Source organism: Schistocerca cancellata, chromosome 8, assembly GCF_023864275.1.
Source record: "Schistocerca cancellata isolate TAMUIC-IGC-003103 chromosome 8, iqSchCanc2.1, whole genome shotgun sequence".
Lineage (NCBI taxonomy): Eukaryota > Metazoa > Arthropoda > Insecta > Orthoptera > Acrididae > Schistocerca > Schistocerca cancellata.
In genome coordinates this window covers 408555598-408581431 of record NC_064633.1, presented here as the reverse complement: position 1 = coordinate 408581431, position 25834 = coordinate 408555598, and the positions used below count along the sequence as shown (strand labels likewise).

Below are 25834 nucleotides of genomic sequence, written 5' to 3'. Positions count from 1 at the left end.
GCCGGCACGACGTGGCATGGACTCGACTAATGTCTTAAGTATTGCCGGAGGGAATTGACACAATGAATCCCGCAGGGCTGTCAATAAATCCGTAAGAGTACGAGGGAGTGGAGATTTCTTCTCAACAACACATTGCAAGGCATCCCATATATACTCAATAATATTCGTGGAGTCTGGTGCCCAGCGGAATTGTTTAAATTCAGAAGAGTGTTCCTGGAGCCACTCTATACCAATTCTGGACGTCTGGGGTGTCGCACGGCTTGCCCAAGTCCGTCGGAATGCACAATGGACATAAATGGATGCAGGTGATCAGACGGGATGCTTACGTATGTGTCACTTGTGAGAGACGTATCTAGACGTATCAGGGGTCTCATATCACTCCAACTCCACACGCCCCACAGCATTACAGAGCCTCCACCAGCTTGAACAACCCCTGCTGACGTGCAGGGTCCATCGATTCAGGAGGTTGTCTCCATACTTGTATACGTCCATCCGCTCGATAGAATTTGAAACGAGACTCGTCCGACCAGGCAACATGTTTCCAGTCGTCAACAGTCCAGTGTCGGTGTTGACAGGCCCATGCGAGGTGCAAAGCTTTGTGTCGTGCAGTCATCAACGGTACATGCGTGGGCTTTCGGGTCCGGAAGCCCATATCTATAATGTTTCGTTGAATGGTTCCCACGCAGATACTTGTTGATGGCACAGCACTGAAATCTGCAGCAATTTGCGGAAGGATTGCACTTCTGTCACGTTGAAAGATTCTCTTCAGTCGTTATCGGTCCCGTTTTTGCAGGATCTTTTTACGGCCGCGGCGATATCGAAGATTTGATGCCTTACTGGTTTCCTGATATTCACGGTACACTTGTGAAGTGGTCGTAAGGAAAAATCCCCACTCCATCTCTGCCTCGGAGATGCTGTGTGCCCACCGCTCGTGCGCCGACTGTAACACCTCGTTCAAACTCAGCTCTTAATAATCTGCCATTGTAGCAGCAGTAACCGATCTAACAACTGCGCCCGACACTTGTTGCCTTACATAGGCGTTGCCGACCGCAGAGCCGTATTCTGCCTGTTTATGTATCTCTGTATACGCATGCCTACAGCAGTTTCTTTGGCGTTTCAGTATCTTCTAATTGAGTGCGTCAATATTTTAAACTTGGTTCGGTTTCTGCGTTTATTACAGGAATAATAGAAATAAAAAACCGAAAATCAGTTATTTTGGCCATTTTGAGCGGTGTTAATAGTCAGGTTAAACTGATGTGCAGAAAACCGGTTGTTTCAGCGACAACCACCATCCCTGGTGAGAACCGCGCCGTACTTCGACGCTCTGTAGCGGCTTTGGATGACTTCCTAAGCACTCCTTCGAAAACCCTAACACTTCATCAGTATGATTCTTTGCTCATTTTATTTTCTGTGTACAATATTTTACATGATCCTTCCAAAAATTTTCATTTATTAATTTTCTCATAAATTAGTATTACGATCATACTGTAGTTTTGAGTTCAGTTCCCGTGCTTGCAGAAAAATAATAGTTTATTAAGGATGGGTCCGCCTTTTAGGAAGTGCACAAATTATTGTTTTAACACCCAAACGTGTTTCACCACAGTTGTGGCAGCCTCAGTGTTTTTTATTATTTTCCTGAAATACATACATACAGATTATTTTTAGTTTAAGGAAATGATACATCAGATTTTGTTGTCATTCGAATTGTATGTAAACTTTGTCTTTTATTTTACATTGTATGTGTCATGTGGCTGCCAACCGAAATCAGCCACAGGTCTAAATTAGTACATCGTGTGTCATCTGCAAACATGAGGAATGTTAGACAATGTCTGCATTGATTTTTTTTGTTTATTATCTAATCTCTAAGATGTTTATTCTAGTAAAATTCGTGGCATATCCCCGTCTCTGACGTTACCATTGTAGTATTTTACGAGTCCTTGGCTGCGACAAGTTCGTTTTTGTGTGCCAAACGTGCTTTTGTGAAGCTGACCTAAACTTGTGGATATCGATAAAGTTTTGTGAACCTTAGCTATGGCGAACTGTTTCGTGTAGTTTGTTACTCATGGGTTACGTTTCGTATTTTGACAGTGTTTACTCCCGTTTTCTCCGGCTCGTTTGTAAATACTGCGTCCTGTTATATTGCTGTGGCTTGGACAAACGTTTGTCCGCAGCTCGTGGTCGTGCGGTAGCGTTCTCGCTTCCCGCGCCCGGGTTCCCGGGTTCGATTCCCGGCGGGGTCAGGGATTTTTCTCTGCTTCGTGATGACTGGGTGTTGTGTGATGTCCTTAGGTTAGTTAGGTTTAAGTAGTTCTAAGTTCTAGGGGACTGATGACCATAGCTGTTAAGTCCCATAGTGCTCAGAGCCATTTGAACCATTTTTTGACAAACGTTTCACTGCACAAATTTACGTCTCTGATGTGCTTCCGACTAACGTTTGTTTACCGTTTTGCTTTGGTTTGACGTCCGTGATCATTGAATCTATTCAGCAGCAATTCTAACACACCTGTAGAACATTAGAAATGAGTCCACAGACACTACTTACGTGTACCCAAAGATCCACTCCAAATTGTCCAGCAGGCTCCATGCAATGTATCCAAACACCTTAACGCCGTCTTCATTTATAGCATGCAGTAGCTCAGATAGGTATGCCTGCCAAAAGAAAATAGCTTACGTAAGCGTAATTTGGCACGATTATAAGTATACTGATGAAATGAAGGAAAAGAATTTATGGTTTCACGTCCAACCGATGACGCTAAGTATAAAAGTGCTGAATATAGGAAACTAGTAGTATCTACATCTCTAGAGAACTTTAAGCATTAATTACGAATATGATAACACATAGAATAACCGCTACAGTGCCTTGACCGATATGTGCCTCTCATGCAAAAGCTAGCCTATAATTTGTACTTTGCTCATAATAGAGTGCAAAGTGGATTAGAGTTTGATGTCTCCTCAATATGCACAAGGAACGCTAGTCTTACCAGAGAACTGATGCACAGCGTTGTCCAAAAGTGTGCTGCGATACATAGCTCGACAAGAACGAGCTACTGACCTATCAGATGCCTCTCCATAATGTACAAGGTGTTCACTAAAATTATCGACAGCCACATAAAAAGAAGATTTTAAGAAGGCGAAAGAATAACCTGGCCTTATAAATAAATATAGCACAATGGTCTAGAGAGTTTTTCATTTAGTTGCAACAAAATCTGAAGAAACATTCCCTTAGAAACAAAGCACTATTCAACCTGTGATAATATAGGGATGAATATATCAGTGTTACAGCTCTCGTCAAACTTCATCAGGATAATGAGAATTTTGAATTTGAAAGAGGAGTCAGGCACAGTATTCCTTATCACCAAACATTGTTCTCAGCACTCTTACAGAAAGTTTCTGGATCCTTAAACTGGAAAAAAAGAGAAAAACATGTACGTGTTATAATACTAAGACCAACCACTGCAGCACAACCTGTTGAGATGGATGAAGTCACGAGGGAGGAGGTAGGCACTGCATTTATTCCATACACAGGCGCACTCTCGGGGAAAATCGCCCGCATTCTGAAGAAACACCAGATCGGAACTGTGTTTTGTCCTCCAAATAAAACTCGTGCACTGGTGGGGAGCGCCAAAGATGACCTCGGTTTGAGGAAGGCCGGCGTGTACCAGATTCCGTGTCAATGTGGCAAGTCGTATATTGGTCAGACGATGCGTATCGTCGAGGATCGATGCCGTGAACACCAGAGGCACACTCGACTGATGTATCCGAGCAAGTCGGCGGTCGCTGAACATTGTTTGTCGGAAAATCACGCCATGGAGTATGACCGCACGAGGATTCTGGTACAGACGTCGAGATACTGGGACAGCGTTGTTAGAGAGGCCATCGAAATTCGCACCAAAGATGACCTCATAAACCGTGACTGTGGCTATAATCTTAGCAAGGACTGGGAACCAGCGATTGGGTTAATCAAGAGTAAATCGAGCAAACGTATAGTTGTGACGACCACGGCGGACAGAGCCATCACAACGACGTCATCTCAGACGCCGTCGCAATCTGTTCCACCGCGCGACCGTGGCGCGGGGCGCGGACGGCGGAGGGAGCGCGCCGCGGGCGGAGGGTATTTAAATCGGCCGCCGCCGCGACCGAACCCAGTTCCCTCTGAGCAGCCATAGCGTACGGATCTCCGTGCCGACACGTTCACAGGAGCTCAATCCGTCAGTTCACCTGATGATGGCGACATGTATGATCGCCGAAATATTGTGCCCGTTGGACACCATACACCGGCAGCACACCCGTGGATATTTTGATTATCAAATACGCCGGGAGAAACTCAAGAATCACTATTATATTCTAGTTGTAATACCATAGTTCAGATACTACATATCTTTTGCTGATTTACACTACTGGCCATTCAAATGCCTACACCACGAAGATGACGTGCTACAGACGCGAAATTTAACCGACAGGAAGAAGATGCTGTGATATGCAAATGATTAGCTTTTCAGAGCATTCACACAAGGTTGGCGCCGGTGGCGACATCTACAACGTGCTGACATGAGGAAAGTTTCCAACCGATTTCTCATACACAAACAGCAGTTGACGGGCGTTGCCTGGTGAAATGATGTTGTGATGCCTCGTGTAAGGAGGAGAAATGCGTACTATCACGTTTCCGACTTTGATAAACGTCGGATTGTAGCCTATCGCGATTGCGGTTTATCGTATCGCGACATTGCTGCTCGCGTTGGTCGAGAACAAATGACTGTTAGCAGCATATGGAATCGGTGGGTTCAGGAGGGTAATACGGAACGCCGTGCTGGATCCCAACGCCCTCGTGTCACTAGCAGTCGAGATGACAGGCTTCTTATCCACATGGCTGTAACGGATCGTGCTGCCAGGTCTCGATCCCAGAGTCAACAGATGGGGGCCGTTTGCAAGACAACAACCATCTGCACGAACAGTTCGACGACGTTACCATTAGCATGGACTACCAGCTCGGAGACCATGGCTACGGTTGCCCCTGACGCTGCATCAGAGACAGGAGGGCCTACGATGGTGTACTCAACGACGAATCTGGGTGCACGAATGGCAAAACGTCAATTTTTCGAACGAATCCAGGTTCTGTTTACAGCATCATGATGGTCGCATCCGTGTTTGGCGACATCGAGGGGAACGCACATTGGAAGCCCATGCCCGAGGCAGAATTCGAACCTACGACCGTAGCGGTCGCGCGGTTCCAGACTGTAGCGCCTAGAACCGCTTGGCCACTCCAGCCGGCTATTGGTCATCGCCATACTGGCGTATCACCCGGCGTGACGATATGGGGTGCCATTGGTTACACGTCTCGGTCACCTCTTGTTCGCATTGACGGCACTTTGAACAGTGGACGTTACATTTCAGATTTGTTACGACCCGTGGCTCTACCCTTCATTCGATCCCTGCGAAACCCTACATTTCAGCAGGATAATGCACGACCGCTTGTTGCAGGTCCTGTGCGGGCCTTTCTGGATACAGAAAATGTTCGACTGCTACCCTGGCCAGCACATTCTCCAGATCTCTCACCAATTGAAAACGTCTGGTCAATGGTGGCCATGCAACAGGTTCGTCACAATACGCCAGTCACTACTCTTGATGAACTGTGGTATCGTGTTGAAGCTGTATGGGCAGCTGTACCTGTACACGCCATCCAAGCTCTGTTTGACTCAATGTCCAGGCGTACCAAGGCCGTTATTATGGCCAGATGTGCTTGTTCTGGGTACTGATTTCTCAGGATTTATGCACCCAAATTGCGTGAAAATGTAATCACATGTCAGTTCTAGTATAATATATTTGTCCACTGAATACCCGTTTATCATCTGCATTTATTCTTGGTGCAGCAATTTTAATGGCCAGTTGTGTATTTTGCTTTCTGTTTTGTTCAACGTTCCATCGTTGAGCTTCTGTAACTATTCTATGATTAATTCGGTACTGTATAGAAATGTGTACTTGTTTCCTTGTAAAAACTTTGATTTCCTGGTAAGAAACATATGCAATGTATTGTCTTCATTACCTAAACTCTTTGCCTCACTTGGAGAGGAACAAAAATTATTATATATATAACTGAAAATTTGTTCAAACAATTTTATGTTTCACTGTCAACATGTGTAATTGATCTGTTTTGTTCAAAAGGTTTGTTTGTTACTCTGTGTTTGCTGATTCTCGCATAGGGTTATTAGTTCTTTATATGCATGAAATGTGTGGTTCCTCTCCGGAACTTTGTAACGTGCGCAATATGTGGTTGGCATGGATCGAAAGGTGGACGGAAGTGTTAGTCGGGAACGAGCTACCAAAGTGACAACAGCTTATGTCAAAGTCGTATATTGTCCTGGTGCCGAGAGAGGATTTTTGTGCCGTTTTTCAATATGCCAAAGCCTCGGATGGGTGGATTTGTAAGCTATCTCTGTTTTGCAAATGGTAGCTATCATCGCCACCAAGAATTGACAGAGCTTTATCATTACCAAATGTAAATCCACCTGCCAAGATGTACTCGCCACCACATTGCGCAATCACTGTAACGGAACAGAAGAATTATAGTAACGTACAGGATCAGCGCATTGGATATTTTAGTGTGTTCAAATACAAGGTAACTTAGACTCGAACTCTTATAGCTGTCTTGATTTTTATCCCCAGTCACACAACCACTTAGGGTCCTTCCCAAGTCAAATATGGTTACCGATTGTCCATATTGTGAACAGAGGAAAGCCCAGTTATTAATTCAATAATGCCACTTGAAGATAGTAAGAAGAAACTAAGTTAAAGTTAATGTAGCAGAACTGAGAAATATAGTAAATGATGCTTGTTGAAAATTTTTTTTTATTAAAACTGCTTATTAATATTTTGTTGCCAACTTCAAAAGTGAATGTTCTAAAAACTGTGGCTTATAGAGCTTTACAAATTAAATGATCATAGTGTAGCCTGTTGAAAATCACCCAAAGGTGAGTTATTGTCTTGTAACTACGTCAAGTTGTGTTCTACTGCAGTAAAAGTTGAGAACTACACTCCTGGAAATGGAAAAAAGAACACATTGACACCGGTGTGTCAGACCCACCATACTTCCTCCGGACACTGCGAGAGGGCTGTACAAGCAATGATCACACGCACGGCACAGCGGACACACCAGGAACCGCGGTGTTGGCCGTCGAATGGCGCTAGCTGCGCAGCATTTGTGCACCGCCGCCGTCAGTGTCAGCCAGTTTGCCGTGGCATACGGAGCTCCATCGCAGTCTTTAACACTGGTAGCATGCCGCGACAGCGTGGACGTGAACCGTATGTGCAGTTGACGGACTTTGAGCGAGGGCGTATAGTGGGCATGCGGGAGGCCGGGTGGACGTACCGCCGAATTGCTCAACACGTGGGGCGTGAGGTCTCCACAGTACATCGATGTTGTCGCCAGTGGTCGGCGGAAGGTGCACGTGCCCGTCGACCTGGGACCGGACCGCAGCGACGCACGGATGCACGCCAAGACCGTAGGATCCTACGCAGTGCTGTAGGGGACCGCACCGCCACTTCCCAGCAAATTAGGGACACTGTTGCTCCTGGGGTATCGGCGAGGACCATTCGCAACCGTCTCCATGAAGCTGGGCTATGGTCCCGCACACCGTTAGGCCGTCTTCCGCTCACGCCCCAACATCGTGCAGCCCGCCTCCAGTGGTGTCGCGACAGGCGTGAATGGAGGGACGAATGGAGACGTGTCGTCTTCAGCGATGAGAGTCGCTTCTGCCTTGGTGCCAATGATGGTCGTATGCGTGTTTGGCGCCGTGCAGGTGAGCGCCACAATCAGGACTGCATACGACCGAGGCACACAGGGCCAACACCCGGCATCATGGTGTGGGGAGCGATCTCCTACACTGGCCGTACACCACTGGTGATCGTCGAGGGGACACTGAATAGTGCATGGTACATCCAAACCGTCATCGAACCCATCGTTCTACCATTCCTAGACCGACAAGGGAACTTGCTGTTCCAACAGGACAATGCACGTCCGCATGTATCCCGTGCCACCCAACGTGCTCTAGAAGGTGTAAGTCAACTACCCTGGCCAGCAAGATCTCCGGATTTGTCCCCCATTGAGCATGTTTGGGACTGGATGAAGCGTCATCTCACGCGGTCTGCACGTCCAGCACGAACGCTGGTCCAACTGAGGCGCCAGGTGGAAATGGCATGGCAAGCCGTTCCACAGGACTACATCCAGCATCTCTACGATCGTCTCCATGGGAGAATAGCAGCCTGCATTACTGCGAAAGGTGGATATACACTGTACTAGTGCCGACATTGTGCATGCTCTGTTGCCTGTGTCTATGTGCCTGTGGTTCTGTCAGTGTGATCATGTGATGTATCTGACCCCAGGAATGTGTCAATAAAGTTTCCCCTTCCTGGGACAATGAATTTACGGTGTTCTTATTTCAATTTCCAGGAGTGTATTACTGTTGAAAGTTACGTGGTCATGCTTGTTAAGGGCTTGTTTATCTTGTGTATTGAAAGTGTGTTTAGTTTTCTCTATTACAGTGGTCAAGATTAAGGGCCGCCTCCATTGAGAGTAGTTCAAATGCACAAAGTTACTTAATTATAGAAAGTTTCAATTACTCTTGCTATTCAAGTCAAGTTCTGTATAATATTGGTTTCGTCTTGTGTATTAAAAGTGCATATTAATAGTGTAACAGGATCCACAGTTTGTCTATTGTGCTCATGCTAGATAATGATTAATAGAAAAACCACTATCTATGAAAACAGTAACTTATTTATTCAAAGGACAGTGAGGAGTAATTTGTTAGTGAACTCCATTTAATTTTCATTTTAAGTAGAAAGGTATTTAGTAGTGAGAGACCTAATCCACTCACAATACCTAATTTTGCAGTGAACCATATCCACAGTCCATGTCAGATAGGAAAATATATGAAAAAGATACTGAATCTCTGCCTAATTTTAGCATTCTGAAGTGCAATTTAATAGTAATGTTATTGAAATTATTCGCTTTGGCTAAGCCCTGAAGGCAAAAGTGTATGTCATTATCTGTTGTACTTATGCAAATATCTATGTTCTTCCATACTTGTTAGCACTTTCTTTAACGTGAACATCTGCTAGTGATAGAGTTCATTGCACTCTCGTCTGATAAAGTATAGGCTGTGTCTGTCCATTAAAGATACTCATATCTATTTTATTGAACAGGAATGTTAATCATTCTCATGCCTAATTAGGCTGGCGACCGTTTTCTTTATTCTTTGAACAGTGTGGATAGGTAAATTATTGTTTGTTACCTTTTAAATGCTTACGTAATTCTGACTTCGCTTCCGAAAAGCCACCTCCGTTAGGCACATCACGATCAACACAACAATATTCCTTTCAGAGGGTAACACTGCACTGCTTCTTTATACTGTAATTGCTTTAATGAAAATAATTTCATTATACGAACTGCCTCCAGCTTTGAGGGAATGGTATAGCAGCAGGAGTGGTAGTGTTATACAGTCAATGTGATTCAAGCCGAATGTCACTGACAATACTGCAAACGGTGTTTTCGGTGTACAGAGGTCAAAGGTGTTCGGCTTAAGGGGCACCGTGAGCTCAGCCCCCTTCATGCGAGCCGTCTATTAATGGCCCTTCTGGTCAATGAAGCACCAGTTGCACGTCAGAGCAGTGATAATAATGAATCGGGAGCTCTGAGTGGCTAACGATTGCTTGCTCCTGGACATCGTCTCTGTAGGTCGACCGCTTCCTTCTTGACGCTGTGTTCCGCCAAGGTTCCACCCATTCCTGCCAACATCCCTCCTATTCACATGTCGAGCGATTGCCCACTACTCCAACCGGCTTCTTTGAGCTCAAGTAACATCCTCTCTCAAATTCTGACACCTGTGTGTACTCGTCACGCACCTGTGTGTAAGGCATAGTTACTGTGCAACTGAATACACAGAATGAAATTCACAAAGACTTATACCCCCTGTTATCGACACGACCGCTGTTTGCTATCCTTGCCAGCTTCACGGTGAGACTGCACTGAAGCGTCACACATTCATCCTTCGGCCGCCAAAGTTTACAATTTTTCATTTTGCGTCCCGTTGATACATGTATGAATATCAATTTGTAACCAATTTGCAGGATGTGAAGGCAGGTGCATGGCACACGGACTAAAGGCTTTCGTTGTTCGATTCAATAAATAAGAGAAAGCTGAGGCGACGGCCTAATGGAAGATAGGTGGATAACAACAGAAAACATGCAGAATCAACATGGATGTGGATAACAGAAGACCGTAGTACTGCATAAGTCTGGGCGGCTTTGTCCAGCAGGGTTCATCTAAAAGCTGTTTCTGTCGCTACTGCTGCTGCTGCTGATGATGATGATGTGCTCAACAGTAAAAAATATCATATCAACGTTTTACAGTTAACTGTAACGTAATGACCCCAGACAATTGCGGTTTGCCACAGGTTGTATAGAGTTGGTGTAGAACTACGCACCGAAAAGTATGTTAGGCGCATGTCGTCGTGCAGACCGCCGGCGTCGCCCCAGCCGTTCTCGGTGATGACGATGGGACAGCCGGGGTACTGCGCAGAGACCCAGCGCAGCGTCTTCCGGAACCCCCACGGGATGCACTGCGCACACGACAGGAGGTCAGTTAAAGCAGTCACACTCTTAGGCAGTAATTCCATACATTTCATACGATGCTACACTGCTGCCCATTAAAACTGCAATTATTGTGATATTATTGCGTAGGTGACGGAAGATTTTCGTACCAGTTTTAATTACCTCTATGTGAGAAAGTAAATTTTATTGAATATCAATAAAGGCCATATTTTCTTCCAGTATTGTAATTATAGATGTCATTATTAATTCCGACCTCTAATAGAGTAACGTATTGTGTCTGTTGTTCTACCATGATCATAGGATTTATGAGTAAACGTTTTATAGCAGATGCTACAATATCAAAAATTTTACTGATTATTATAGAGATGGTCACTTCGGTCTAATAGGCTATTTGTAAACACTTTATAGTTATTTATTCTAGTTACGTATCAGAAAATTTTTAATTTCAGGTTACCTTCAGACCTGAGTGCACGTAATTTTCTAATCACATTGAGTTAGCACACGCGAAAATGGTACAGTCGAAGTAAAAAGACAAACAAGCTTCGTTATTTTTGTATGAAATATAAATATTACATACATACGACGACGTTTATTTGGTTTCTTACTCTGAGTGTACCATGTATGATGAGCTGACTGTGTGGTTAGAATGCTGAGTGTACTCAGGTTTGAGGATGGTCATTATTTTCAAAAATTTATAACCTAAAGCAATTTTGTAATCCGTAACTGGAATAAATATGTGTCAATAACCACCGGGATCAATGCGAATTTTTGTTGCGACTATGTCGCCATTCGTAATTTCGGAATGCAGTAGGTATGTAGGATCAGTGTGAGACCCAAGTGCATTCAAAGTATCTGTTCTCAACAACCCCCCATGGCTCGTGGATGCACGAATTATCACCTTGTATCAGAATACAGTGTCATTAATTCGTTCCTATGCACTCGATGCTTTCACTTTCCAACACTGTGCACTGAAGTCTAGACCTCAGAATTTGTGTTGACAAAAAAATGGCTCTGAGCACTATGGGACTCAACTTCTGAGGTCATTAGTCCCCTAGAACTTAGAACTAGTTAAACCTAACTAACCTAAGGACAACACAAACATCCATGCCCGAGGCAGGATTCGAACCTGCGACCGTAGCGGTCTTGCGGTTCCAGACTGCAGCGCCTTTAACCGCACGGCCACTTCGGCCGGCTTGTGTTGACACTTGCCCACTTAGCCACCGAAATGCAACAAACATGATTCAACAAATAGAACACGCATCAGTTATTATTTTATAATCTTTGTGCACTTTAATGTTATCCCAACTGAACAGAGAATGGCAGAAGAACGTGAACACCGCGGCCTGCCTCCTCGATACGTCTTACCCTGAGCCAGGGCGCAGGGCTGACAGGGTAGGATTCCAGGTGTGACGTCACGGCCCCGGAGTCGTGCTGCATGGACGGCACCCGGCCGGACTCGCCCGCCCTCACGGACCGCGTCGTGTAGTGGTTCAGTCCCAGGAAGTCAGCAGAGCCTGTGTGAGCAGAGATATCATGTATTACAGGTCACTGCCAAACATCCGGGGATTCCCAAATCTTTAGGACCAAAATTACACATATGATGAAAGACTAGAAACTGAGTACTTCGAAATCAGGAATTTACATGTCTAAATTAATACTTAATACCTTATCGAGGTGTACAACTTCCCGTTATAATACACTACTGGCCATTAAAATTGCTACACCACGAACATGACGTGATACAGACACGAAATTTAACCGACAGGAAGAAGATGCTGTGATATGCAAACGATTAGCTTTTCAGTGCATTCACACAAGGTTGGCGCCGGTGGCGACACCTACAACGTGCTGACATCAGGAAAGCTTCCAACCGATTTCTCATACACAAACAGCAGTTGACCGGCGTTGCCTGGTGAAACATTGTTGTGATGCCTCGTGTAAGGTGGAGAAATGGTTCAAATGGCTCTGAGCACTATGGGACTTCACTTCTGAGGTCATCAGTCCCTTAGAACTTAGAACTACTTAAACCTAATTAACCTAAGGACATCACACACATCCATGCCCGAGGCAGGATTCGAACCTGCGACCGTAGCGGGAGGAGAAATGCGTACCATCACGTTTCCGATTTTGATAAAGGTCGGATTGCAGCCAATCGCGATTGCGGTTTGTAGTATCGCGACATTGCGTTGGTCGAGATCCAATGACTGTTAGCACAATATGGAATCGGTGGGTTCAGGAGGGTAATACGGAACGCCGTGCTGGATCCCAACGGCCTCGTATCACTAGCAGTCGAGATGACAGGCATCTTATCCGCACGGCTGTAACGGATCGTGCAGCCACTTCTCGATCCCAGAGTCAACAGATGGGGACGTTTTCAAGACAACAACCATATGCACGAACAATTCGACGACGTTTGCAGCAGCATGGACTATCAGCTCGGAGACCGTGGCTGCGGTTACCCCTGACGCTGCATCAGAGACAGGAGCGCCTGCGATGGTGTACTCAACGACGAACCAGGGTGCACGAATGGCAAAACGTCATTTTTTCGGATGAATCCAGGTTGTGTTTACAGCATCCTGATGGTCGGAGCCGTGTTTGGCGACATCGCGGTAAACGCACATTGGAAGCGTGTATTCGTCATCGCCATACTGGCGTATCACCCGGCGTGATGCTATCGGGTGCGACTGTTACACGTCTCGGTCACCTCTTGTTCGCATTGACGACACTTTGAACAGTGGACGTTACATTTCAGATGTGTTACGACCCGTGGCTCTACCCTTCATTCGATCCCTGCGAAACCCTACATTTCAGCAGGATAATGCACGACCGCTTGTTGCAGGTCCTGTGCGGGCCTTTCTGGATACAGAAAATGTTCGACTGCTGCCCTGGCCAGCACATTCTCCAGATCTCTCACCAATTGAAAACGTCTGGTCAATGGTGGCCATGCAACAGGTTCGTCACAAAACGCCAGTCGCTACTCTTCATGAACTGTGGTATCGTGTTGAAACTGCATGGGCAGCTGTACCTGTACACGCCATCCAAGCTCTGTTTGACTCAATGCCCAGGCATAACGGCCAGAGGTGGTTGTTCTGGATACTGATTTCTCAGGATCTGTGCACCCAGATTGCGTGAAAATGTAATCACATGTCAGTTCTAGTATAATATATTTGTCCAATGAATCATCTGCATTTCTTCTTGGTGTTGAAATTTTAATGACCAGTAGTGTGGTTCCAGTTCGAGTGACCGCCCGTGGGCAGCACGAACTATGGGGCTGCCGGGCTGTAGTGTGAGTTCCGTACTTGCCTAGACTCCAGCAAGCGGGCGTAGGTGGCCACGGCCGAAGCAACCCGGCGCCCGTGCTCCACGGGGCAGTGTTGGAACAGACTACCTTGTAGCAACAACTTAAGCGCATAGAAGCTTTTCAACGTGGTAACCACCTGTCTGTAAATTGAAGGAGGAGAGCAAAAGAAAGGGAAGGGATCACTAATGTCAGCTGCATCAAGACATAACGCGCAGTCAGCGACAACGAGAGGAAATGTGTACCAGACCCGGATTCGAACCCGGGATCTCCTGCTTTTTAGTCACGGGTGCGTCAATCACTGCGCCATTCGAGACATTTATCGCTACTGCGCGGACTACCTCGGCAAGCCTCGTAGCCGATCCACATTTCCATCAAGCACCAACTATCCACATCCCCTGTCCATTCCCGCGACGTTCGCTACTCTGACATACTCACAGGAGGTCGGACAAATTTGTCCATCCCCACTGAAGAAGGTGGATCAATTGCACAGTTAGGCGTATCAATTATATGAATGCACGGTGTCTATTCTTTCGGATATGTCCGAAAGAACAGACACCACGTATTCATATAACCACGTGTCTCTTAGTGGGAATTAGAAATGCGCAGTCACGGCACAGAATAGTAAGGGACAGAAATTAGAAAAATTACGTTGAAGTTCCCTCACGTTGCCACAGGCAAATTCATGTCATGCTACAGACAGAGGTTTATGTAGGAAGCTAGCCTGTATGTCACAGGTGTGTCGGGTCGACGACACAGCCTGCCGAGCAATGACACGGATTCAGCAGAAAGGCGACTGCGACAGAAAACCGAAGGAAGCGAGACAAGCATATTCGTTAGCTCGTAAGGCGTGTTGCAACAGTGTCTCTTTCATAAGGACACATAGCGTGGGACCAACACAGCAGTTAACAGCATGTTAAGTGAATACAGCAGAATAAGGAGGACACATTCGGTCATTACGAATCGTGCCCTGCGTCATAGCCTCACACTAGCTTCCTTTAATTACTCCAGCTCTCGTCATGAGTTGATCACTGGAATCGATGAAATTCCCAGTAATAAGACTCGATTCCATGACTTTGTTTCTTTACTGGATCTATGTCCTAGAAGATACCCCAGCACAGTCCATGAACCAGCCGAAGATGTACTCCATATTATGGCCTTCACCTGGTGAACTTCATGCTGCTAGCCGCCAGCCATCTACTGGTGGAGAAACTAACTGCCCACCGACAGCACCACATAGCCGAGTGCCGCCAATACGGGACTCCAACGAGGAAGCCAGCAACAGGGCCTCCTCGGGTCCACGTTCCTGTTCAACACTCGGGCGCCTTCGGGTGCTGAAACCTACGAGGAGTCGGGAGGAGATCAACCGACCAGCTACATCGTGAATAGGTCACCATGGGTCATCATACAATTCAGAATGGAACCGAATACACTAGCAGCCAGCTCGAAAGGCCTCGCCTACTCGCCGGCAGTCCGCGGCGCACCAGGGTCGCTGACCCAACACGCAGCTGAAAGAGCAACAGCGGAGGCTGGTGCGGGAGAACGAAGACATGTAAACATTGGAAGTAAGTAACCGAACTCTAATAATGTTTTACTAGCGTCGAAGACGCCATACAGGTTCCCAAAAGCTATCCAACCTGCACGCACAGGTGCCTCCGCTCGGTCTTCTGCAACACGTAAAAACCTCACAATCTCTCAAATAACGCTGTTGTCTCTCGTACAACGGGATTAGCAGACAGGACTGTACCAACCAGATCTTCAAACTTCCTGGCAGATTAAAACTGTCCCGGACCGAGACTCGTACTCGGGAACTTTACCTTTCGCGGGAGAGCTTCTGTAAAGTTTGGAAGGTAGGAGACGAGATACTGGTAGAACTACAGCTGTGGGGACGGGGCGTGAGTCGTGCTTGGGTAGCTCAGATGGTAGAGCACTTGCCCGGTAAAGGCAAAGGTCCCGAGTACGAGTCTCGGTCCGGGACACAGTTTCAATCTACCAGGAAGTTTCATATCAGCGCACACTCCGCTGCAGAGTGAAAATCTCATTCTGGAAACATTCCCCAGGCTTTGGCTAAGCCATGTCTCCGCAATATCCTTTCTTTCAGGAGTGCTAGTTCTGCAAGGTTCGCAGGAGAGCTTCTGTAAAGTTTGGGAGGTAGGAGACGAGATACTGGCATAAGTACAGCTGTGGGTACGGGGCGTGAGTCGTGCTTGGGTAGCTCAGATGGTAGAGCACTTGCCGCGAAAGGCAACGGTCCCGATTTAGAGTCTCGGTCCGGGACACAGTTTTAATCTACCAGGAAGTTTCATATCAGCGCACACTCCGCTGCAGAGTGAAAATCTCATTCCATACCTTCATCAGTTTCTGCTTGGTTTTTAGATGCAAATGACTTCACCTAACCCCTGCTCAACAGAGAGATGTGATATTAGTGTAGTTTTAAAATTTGTTGCTGTTGCAAAGATATGGGGTCAGAAATTTGGCGCGTAGTCATATGTAGACAGGACTCACCCCTGATCTCGGCGATCTCGTGGGAGGTGAGCGGAGGCAGCCGTGACCGGCGCCGCCCCTCCGCCTTGCTGTGGGCCTCCACCTGCTGCTTCACCACCACCGGGAAGTCGCCCTCCCTCGAGAAGATGGGGTGAGCGTACAGGCCCAGCTGCAAAGGCAGTTGTTTAGTTTAAGAGGATCAGTGTAGAGCAGTGAGCTGCTAAAGAAAAGTTTCGTGCATGTCTTTGTGTGTGTGTGTGTGTGTGTGTGTGTGTGTGTGTGTGTGTGTGTGTGTGGTCATATTCATGGGAAACGCCTTTGTCAATATCTACTCTTTTTAGCACAGGAATTCGCTACACGTGCCACGTGGGTAATGGACGTAAAAACAAGTGATTTTCAACTTTTTTCAAAATGCGACCCCTTTCCAAGTAAAATACTCTGGCGACCCCAGAACCATAACAAAAGTATGCCAGCAATTTCAAAGGCAACGTATTTAACTTTCTTTCTATTGATATTATACTGATGGAGAAGTCAAGTGCAATGTGAAAAGAGGTCGCAGCGCTCTGCGGGGAGAGATGATATTATATTCTTTGCCGCGGTAGAGGCGTTGGGGGTGGGAAGTGGTCAGTGGGGGCATAGTCGCGCGTTTTCGCTCTCTACAATTAGTTGCCCGAGTACGCCAGCAAGTACGGACGTGATTATTGTCTTTGCGCTTTGCTCTGAGCGAGCATAAAATGGGCAAGTTTCTTAAAAGATCTGTACAGCCCCCCAAGTCTGGTACAAGTGGCAGTGGCGGAAGCGAATCAGAACCGAAAAAAATAGACTTTATGACGGCCATTATCTGAATTACGGTTATACTGTCATGAACAATACACCTCAGTGTGTAATTTGCGGCGAAGTATTGTCACGAGAGAGTATGAAACCATCCATTCGTGAACGATGTATCATGTGTAACAGCCCCGATGGATTGTTTACAGCTTCAACAATATGCGCATTTTCACTTTACGGCAAGAGCGGTTGTCAGCTCGGGAAGCTTCCCGCCGGAATGTTCTTCATAAAAACGACGTCATTGGAACATTCATACGCAACGTGAGACACAAAATACTGACCATTTACCTCATAGTGGCAGACTGCAGCCAGCACCAGCTGATGACTGTGACACAAAAAAATTATACTAGTAAAGAAAAATACTGTTCAGTTACAAGAAAGTACAAGGTGATTCAAAAGGTTGCACACAAACTGAAGGAGCCGACAGAAGAGTGGAAATACAACTTTGGCATACGACCTTATAGTCTTGGAAGTGACGCCGAGGCAGCGAAAGCTTTGGAATATCAGGAACAACAAGGACAGTTAATGAAGATGCGCAGTTTAGCAAAGATAACGTACTGTTTTACAGTAGAGCACAGTCCAAAATGGCGACTACCAAATTCAGCACAGGCATAGGCCTAACATCTTTGTAGAAAATTCTGGCGCACTCCACCAAGTACATTAGGCATCGTACGAACCTCATGAGACACTGCAACTATCCTGACGACAAATGTTTCACCATCTGGAGCTAATGTTACGTACGCGAGGCTTCTGATATGCCACGCCGATACCCCCCGCCCCACAACAGCACCCATACAATAGTTTGTAGAGGGCGTCTACACCTGGGGAAAAGAAAAACACGTGACTACACTATATTTTTTCCCTTTCCCCGCAGTCTCACCTTGCCCCCGGGTACGGACGCCTTGCATGCCCCCCCCCCCCCGCCCGACCCCTCTGCGTCAGATCGGGGGCCGAGATGGCCACCCAATTGGACCTCACCTTCCGATCTCAGACCAGATACGTGTACACATCATCTGAGCCACGAGACCTTAACGGCGTGACAACAAATGGAACGAGCTTTAAGGACACGCAATTATACGGACACAGAAATTGAACGCTGTCTTCGCTGAACTAACGACACGTGTGCATTGATTGCTCTTGTTGTTTTTGACATTCTAATGCTCTCAATGACTCAGGATTTCTTCCAAGCCCTACATCTACATGTAGTCATGTAGATGTACATTTCTAGTACAAAGTTACTGTGCTTCTTCTCTATCAGCTCATTCCATTTCTGCGCAACGTTTTGAATCACCTTGTATATTCTAAGATATCCAAATCTAACTTCAAAATTTCTGTACCGATTTCAGTTTTCATGGGTAATAGTTTTGGTAATTGCTTATGGTAGTCTGATTATCAGATTTATCTGGCAAAAAGACACACTCTCGCAACAAGACTTTCAGAGGTAGACGGAAAAAGTAAGCAATTCGCAAAGGAATTAAAGAAATGAATACGATAAGAGTAACGTAAGTAAAACATTAAACCTAAAAATATTTTATTCGCGATTTTCTGAGATACTTTGCCTCAGGAACGACGCTTTGTAAACATCAGCATACAGTCGGAATATTGCGGTACTCAGTTTGCCTTGACACCGCTTTTCCGTTTGAGAAATGTCCTCATGGAACTATGTTTCAAGTTCGTCATTAACGGCGCCAAGGTTGCCCTCAATAAGCGCAAATGATCATTTAAGAAATATAGCTTAACCGACATATTACAACCAAAAATTTCTAAGATCCCATAAGATTATAATATCACTATAGTTCTCTGGAATAAAGTAGCCTAAAAAGTTCTTATAGGCATGAAAAATAGCCATGTCTTTCTTTCAACATCTCTCGACAAACCAAGGAAATGTTCATCAGACATTAATTCCATAACCTGCGTTCTAAAATTTTTTTGTTCCTTTCTCTCAGAGGTACACGACGTTTTGTTCATAGGTTTCATAAAGTATTACGACGAGATACTGTTTAACGTGCAGCGGAGGTAAATGAAAATTTTTGAGATCAACATGAGGAATGCTCACCGTATCCTTCTTTCCAGTTGATAGGTACTTAGTTTTCCCCGCTGTAGTCGTTTTTTTCTGCCTGTGTCCTACCATAAGCAAATCAAACGCTATTGGTTTGTGTATACGAGCAGCATACCATGAAGAACTGCAATTATTTTGAGATCTCCACATATACACCATTTGCATTACTTACAATGGATTGGTGTGAGTAGCAGTTTGAAGCTCTCATACGTCTCCACCAGATTTACTGCATGGGCAATCAGAACAGAACCAAATTTGTTCCCATTGTTGAGAAATACTGCTTTCAGACTAAACTTTACTGCTACAATGTATGAACGAGCGCGAAACATTTGCAGTGAAATCATGCCCAAGAGTCTCGATAATAGTCCCGATATCACCGAAAAAACCATATCACGTTGCCTGTAAAAAAATAAAACTGGCAATCACGATAAACATTCATTTTCGTTTACCGAAAAAGAAGATTCAAAAAGAGCATCCTATTGCTTCGTCAAATTTTAAACACAAAAAAGATCCTTGAAATCCCCTCGAGCCAAAACGTGCGGCTGATTTGATTCACAACGGCCGTGAGACGTTGGGTCGGCAAGCATGTATTTCCTTTGCCACCTTCTGTGAATTTCTTACTATTCGTCTTCATTCACAGCGACGTTCTTCTTACTCACTGTGACATTCTCAGAACGCACTATTGTCGGTATTTCTTCACTGTGTCTTACAGGCGCTGCAGCAGACGGTAAATTAGGATAACACGTAGTTTTCCTTGTTTTCGAAGTGATTCCATATACTTTCGTCAAAGATAACAGTCCTTTGTGTGGTCCGTTGGTTCACTCCGAATCACGGAAACAGCTGAGGGCATGTGACGTGATTTCTTTTGACCACTCTGTCAGGAATGTAGTGCATGACAAACAGCATTTGTGAGGGTCCAATTATCCACCTGCTCGCCATTTTTTTTCACTCATCGGTCTTCTGAATTATTTGATGCGGCTTGCCACGAATTCTTATCGTATGCCAACCATTTCATCTCAGAGTAGCACTCGCAACGTACCTCAATTATTTACTGAATGTATCTCAATCGCTGTTTTCCTCTACAGTTTTTACTCTCTGCAGCTACCTCTAGCAGCATGGAATTTATTTCCTAATGTCTTATGAGTAACGCATGTTCTGTCGCCCTACCCCTCCTTCCCCTCAGTGTTTTCCTTATATTCCTTTCCTCACCGATTCTGTGGAGACCTCATTCGTTACCTTATCAGTCCAGGTAATTTTCAGCATTCTTGTTTAGCACTACATCTCAAATACTTCGACTGTCTTCTATTCTGGTTTTGTCACAGTCCATGTCTCACTGCCACAGAATGCTGTGCTCCAAACGTACATTCTCAGAACTTTCTTCCTCAAATTAAGGCCTATGTTTGCTACTAGCAGACTTCTCTTGGCCAGGAATGCCCTTTCTGCCAGCGCTAGTCTGCTTTTTATGTCTTCCTTGCTCCATCAGTTACACTCGAATTAAATTTCGTAGCACCTCGTTATAACAGGATTATGTTTTCGGTTGTGACTATGGAGTTACCTCTCCACAGATATAACTAAAAAACTATGAGGTATTTACACAGGTATGAGGCATTTCAGCTTCTAAACTAATCCGAAACGAACATTCGCGATCGCAGAACAAGAAGCAGTGATTTCCAACAACTGACAAAACTTTCAACATCGAGGTGCATGTGGCAACAAACAGACTGTGATTCTAGTTGTTCATGCGTTACTCATTGGCAATGTACTAAACCAAAATTGCCTAAACGTAGATTTCTGAACTGAGTGTCATGTGTATCAGTAATTCTTAAAAAAATGTTTCGAGCACTTTTATACAGCTTAACCTGCAGAATATTTCAATTAAATCACAGAAGAAACAGCAGTACGGAGCATTTTGAAAGATTTTGATAGATTACATAATCACAAGAAAACTGAGCCCGTAAGCCAATAACTGGTTTCATTTTCCAGTTCAGCACCCACATCTTAGCAAGGAACACCATTCACCTTCGCAATAAAAATACGCTGATCACTTTTCTGCGTATTAGGAACACCCAAGAGTACGCAACACAGCTGTGCACTTTACGTTTCGAGGTAAGAGACGGTATGCGAGCGTCTTCACATGATCAGTTTGGACTATAGGTGTCGACTACGAAAAACAGCGTGCCAGTAACGTGAGTCACAAAGAAGGTGACCAAAGGAACACTTGGAATGGAACTCGGATCAATGGTGTCGTGTTCTCTTCGCCGACGAGAGCAGAGTATGTTATATGTCGTAGTGAAAGACTGAGGAGTCTGCGAGGTAGCGATGCATGTCTCACGCACATAGTTCCGAAGGAGCATGGAGGTGGGTCAGTCATATTTAAGACCGGTACCACGAACGGATGTGGTCACTTCTCATCGCTGTTGAGAGTAATCTGAGAGCCGTACAGATTGGCGACAGAATCCTGTAAACTATTGTCCAGCCTTACAACATTTCGGCCATGGATTCATCTCTCCCTCCTGAACACCTTCCTCCAGAAGGCAGGAATCACACTAATGGAACAGCTTGCGGTGTCTGCTGACATGAGCAGGCTTGGGACAAGCTGAAACCTGCTTTGTACTAGAAATGTAGGTCTTGGAAGAAATCCTGAGTCATTGAGAGCTTTAGAATGTCAAAAACAACAAGAACAATCAATTCACACGTGTCGTTAGTTCAGCGAAGACAGTGTTCAATTTCTGTGTCCGTATAATTGCGTGTCCTTAAAGCTCGTTCCATCTGTTGTCACGCCGTTAAGGTCTCGTGGCTCAGATGATGTGTACACGTGTCTGGTTTGAATTGGTGCGCTCTGAGATCGGAAGGTGAGGTCCAATTGGGTGGCCATCTCGGCCCCCGATCTGACGCAGAGGGGTCGGGTGGGGGAGGGGGGGGGGCATGCAAGGCGTCCGTACCCGGGGGCAAGGTGAGACTGCGGGAAAAGGGGAAAAATATAGTGTAGTCACGTGTTTTTCTTTTCCCCAGGTGTAGACGCCCTCTACAAACTATTGTATGGGTGCTGTTGTGGGGCGGGGGGTATCGGCGTGGCATATCAGAAGCCTCGCGTACGTAACATTGGCTCCAGACGGTGAAACATTTGTCGTCAGGATAGTTGCAGTGTCTCATGAGGTTCGTACGATGCCTAATGTACTTGGTGGAGTGCGCCAGAATTTTCTACAAAGATGTTAGGCCTATGCCTGTACTGAATTTGGTAGTCGCCATTTTGAACATGTGCTCTACTGTAAAACAGTACGTTATCTTTGCTAAACTGCGCATCTTCATTAACTGTCCTTGTTGTTCCTGATATTCCAAAGCTTTCACTGCCTCAGCGTCACTTCCTAGACTATAAGGTCGTATGCCAAAGTTGTATTTCCACTCTTCTGTCGGCTCCTTCCTCAACAACTGGATGACCTCAGAAGAGCAACCGTCTACGAATGGGACGGCACTGAGAAGGAACGTCTCCATCACTTTGAGGACAGATGCGCTAAGGAGGATCCCAGTATGCTGCAAGGAACCGTGTAGAGCAACGCGGTGTTGAATGTCACACCCCAGCAATTTTGATTTAACAAATGTACCAAGATGTGGACTTATGAAGAGACAATATTTATTGCTGATACTGGTTTTATGGGCCTTGGTTCGATGTGTAATTCTCTGCTCAACGCTGGAGATATCATCAGAGGTTTTAAAGACTCAGAAAATAGTTGCAAATAAACTCAGCAAGCCGAGCTGTTTGAATGTATCCACGCAACGGTCGGTTCGTGAGGCCATCAGACCGCTGTGTAACATCGCGGAGTAGCGCCGACGTAAATTATGGGAGGCTTGTAGTTTTGAAGAGTTGGCACTGTTTGTTTTATTTAGGGCTAAGGCTCACAACGTGTCTAATTTCAACCCTTCTTCTTTTCTGTTAAAGCTGTTTCTATGCTTTCGATTTATATGACCACTCTGTACATCCCAGTTAGTAATGATCAGATGTCGCTAAAGCCACAGTGTCAGAGAAACGAATTTGGTGCTTCCCCACACATTTCTACCTGCCTTGAGTGAAGTTAACTGAGCTGTTTCACGCATATCCGTTTTCAGAAACAAAATCTTCCTTTAAGAGGCTCACCAGATGAAGACTGCAAGCGAACTACGCTAAATACCTAAGAATGAATGCAAAAGTCCTCTTTTATGGGAAAATGATGCCGTTTATCAGCTCGCTCTGAGGGGGTAGCACTGAGCGAATTGTCACGCCAGTTGAGACGTTCGATTCGCGTTTAGTAGGATGGGTGTTCAAAATCTCTTCAGCCATCCTGATTTGAGTTTCTCTTCGTTTAGTAAATTGATTAGTTGAATTATGGACTGTTTTATTTGAAAAAAATCCTTTTCCATTGTCTTCTCTCATCTTACGTCCCACTTGTAACCTTCATTCCTTTCCTTCCTGATTGGGTGGATACAACACTCCGTTTGACGTTTACTGGGAGGTTTCTGTCCAGTGGCAAGCGTAGCAAGTAAAGCGAGCCACTTATAACAACTACGTCATTATATAGAGTGAACCCGAAAACCAACGACAAAATTTTAGAGAATCTTCAGGAATATTAGCTGATTATTGTAGTAGAAAAACCCCTTGCTCTCTGATGGCTGGTTACAGAGCAGTTACATTTCTTACCCCCATTTAGCCGGCCGCTGTGGCCGAACGGTTCTACACACTTCAGTCCGCAGCCCTGCTGCTGCTGCGGTCGCAGGTTCGAATCCTGTCTCGGGTATGGATGTGTGTGATGTCCTTAGGTTAGTTAGGTTTAAGTATTTCTAAGTCTATGGGGACTGATGACTTCAGATGTCAAGTCCCATAGTGCTTAGAGCCATTTTAACCAATCTTACCACCATTTACTTCACTATCAATACTGCAGTGTGAAAACATCTGAACAACAATACAAACGTCGACGGTAGCGCTGTGTGGCTCGGTTGCAAACAAACTTGACACCAGCGATGCTCTCTTCACTCTCAAGCTTACATTCAGTCCCGCTCGGTTCTGATTCTGTTTTGGTTTTCCACCAAGGTCAGTAGTAAATTAACAGTGATACACATCAGTATGGATAGGTTTCCCGATGAAGAGTTGACCGATCTGCACCTCGTAAATGGGGTTACTGAAGTCAATGGAAGAGCAGCACAATGCCCCGATGCTGAACTATTCCCGCAGCAATGGTAACCACATCACAGTACCTTTGCACCTGAGTATTGTGACACTATTTGTTTGTCACATGTCGCTACTGACATATTAGCTCTTGTTTCTCCCAGTTATTGGAATGTGGCGAGATGTCCCTATCTGAAAGTTGTAGGCGGTGGGTAGACAATGGCGGAAACCTGGGAGGTTTCCCACCAGAAATTCTCACAGGCGGTAGTCGCTCGAGTAAGCCGCTCTGAGTATCTCTTAAGCCAGAGTAGTTCAAAAGCGCCCTTCAAAGCAATGTGAGCCACACAAGCTCTCGAGATATTTCAGCAAAAGCTCACAGGTCCTCCTGAAAGTGTAAGCAGAGAACAGAGCAGCCGCTATCTTTCCGTAAACAGCAAGGCAAGCGAGTTGCATTTACACGCCTAGACATAATTCCGCCAATAATAAGGTGAGGGGCAGTAAAATGCCAATTTTTCGCTTGCTCACAGAGAATACAACAAGGTCTGGAGAAGAAAATTCTGCAATCTCTCCCTGCATGCAGGAATAGAGAGGAAGATTTTCAGTTATCCCTGTGGCAAATCTTGTGACTTCCACCCTTTCTACTGTAATTTTGAGAAGTGTGTGTGAGTACAAAGTCGGTAGCCGATTTAAGGGTGAGCACATGGCGCCGGTTCGTGTTTCTTCATTGCTGAGTCTCTGTTCGGTGCCCTGCTTCAGCTTGGCGCTCCTTTTCCTATTTTGGAGCAAGTGTCACGTTTAGCTATTGCACTGTCTTTACACTGCATAGCCTACAATTTGCGAGTCTCTTTTACAACTTCTCATTGCTTTTTATTGTTAGTTCTCTGTCATACCGGGATCAAAAGCTAATACTATCCAGTACGTGCCCCTTTTGTGAATAGCCCAGACTTCGGATAGAGATGTGCATCCCAATTTACAGGCTTCCAGAGAGCTTTCAGGTGCCTTCTGCACAGATACAATGGTTATAAATCTGGAAATTATGAAGCTGGTAATTCAGAAAAATCTTAACACTACAAACACTTAACAGTACCTCCAAAGTTCATTCATGGAGTGTCTAATTACTCATTATAAGTGAAGACAACAGAGTTTAGCACGCTGGGGGCCGACTTGGGTTTTTTAATAAGACAAGCAATGATTCGGTCCCTCACTTGGATCGACCCTCGACCCAAAACAGTCATTTACTTTAAAACAGCTAAACAGATGACACTGCCGATATCAACGCTCTCCTCCCAAGCAGCGCTTTAACTGGTGACTGCAGTACCGAAGTAAAGTTTACACCACTCACAAGTCTGATATAAGCGCCACCAGCGTGCACCATTTTAGAATACTTATGTTCACTTCGTACACCAAACTTGCCGTAATTCTTCGT

At 45.4% G+C, this 25834-nt stretch overlaps 1 protein-coding gene across 1 annotated transcript in view; it reads right to left on the bottom strand.

Annotated features, from left to right (window-relative positions):
- LOC126094611 (myrosinase 1-like) overlaps positions 1-25834 on the bottom strand; it is a 230084-nt gene that overhangs the window by 2430 nt on the left and 201820 nt on the right. Inside the window, exons 8-11 of the mRNA XM_049909089.1 lie at positions 16406-16553; positions 11968-12116; positions 10476-10610; positions 2543-2649 (exon numbers count right to left, since the gene is read on the bottom strand). Of these exons, the coding sequence (XP_049765046.1) occupies positions 2543-2649; positions 10476-10610; positions 11968-12116; positions 16406-16553 (539 nt within the window). The remainder of the gene's footprint in view (positions 1-2542; positions 2650-10475; positions 10611-11967; positions 12117-16405; positions 16554-25834) is intronic.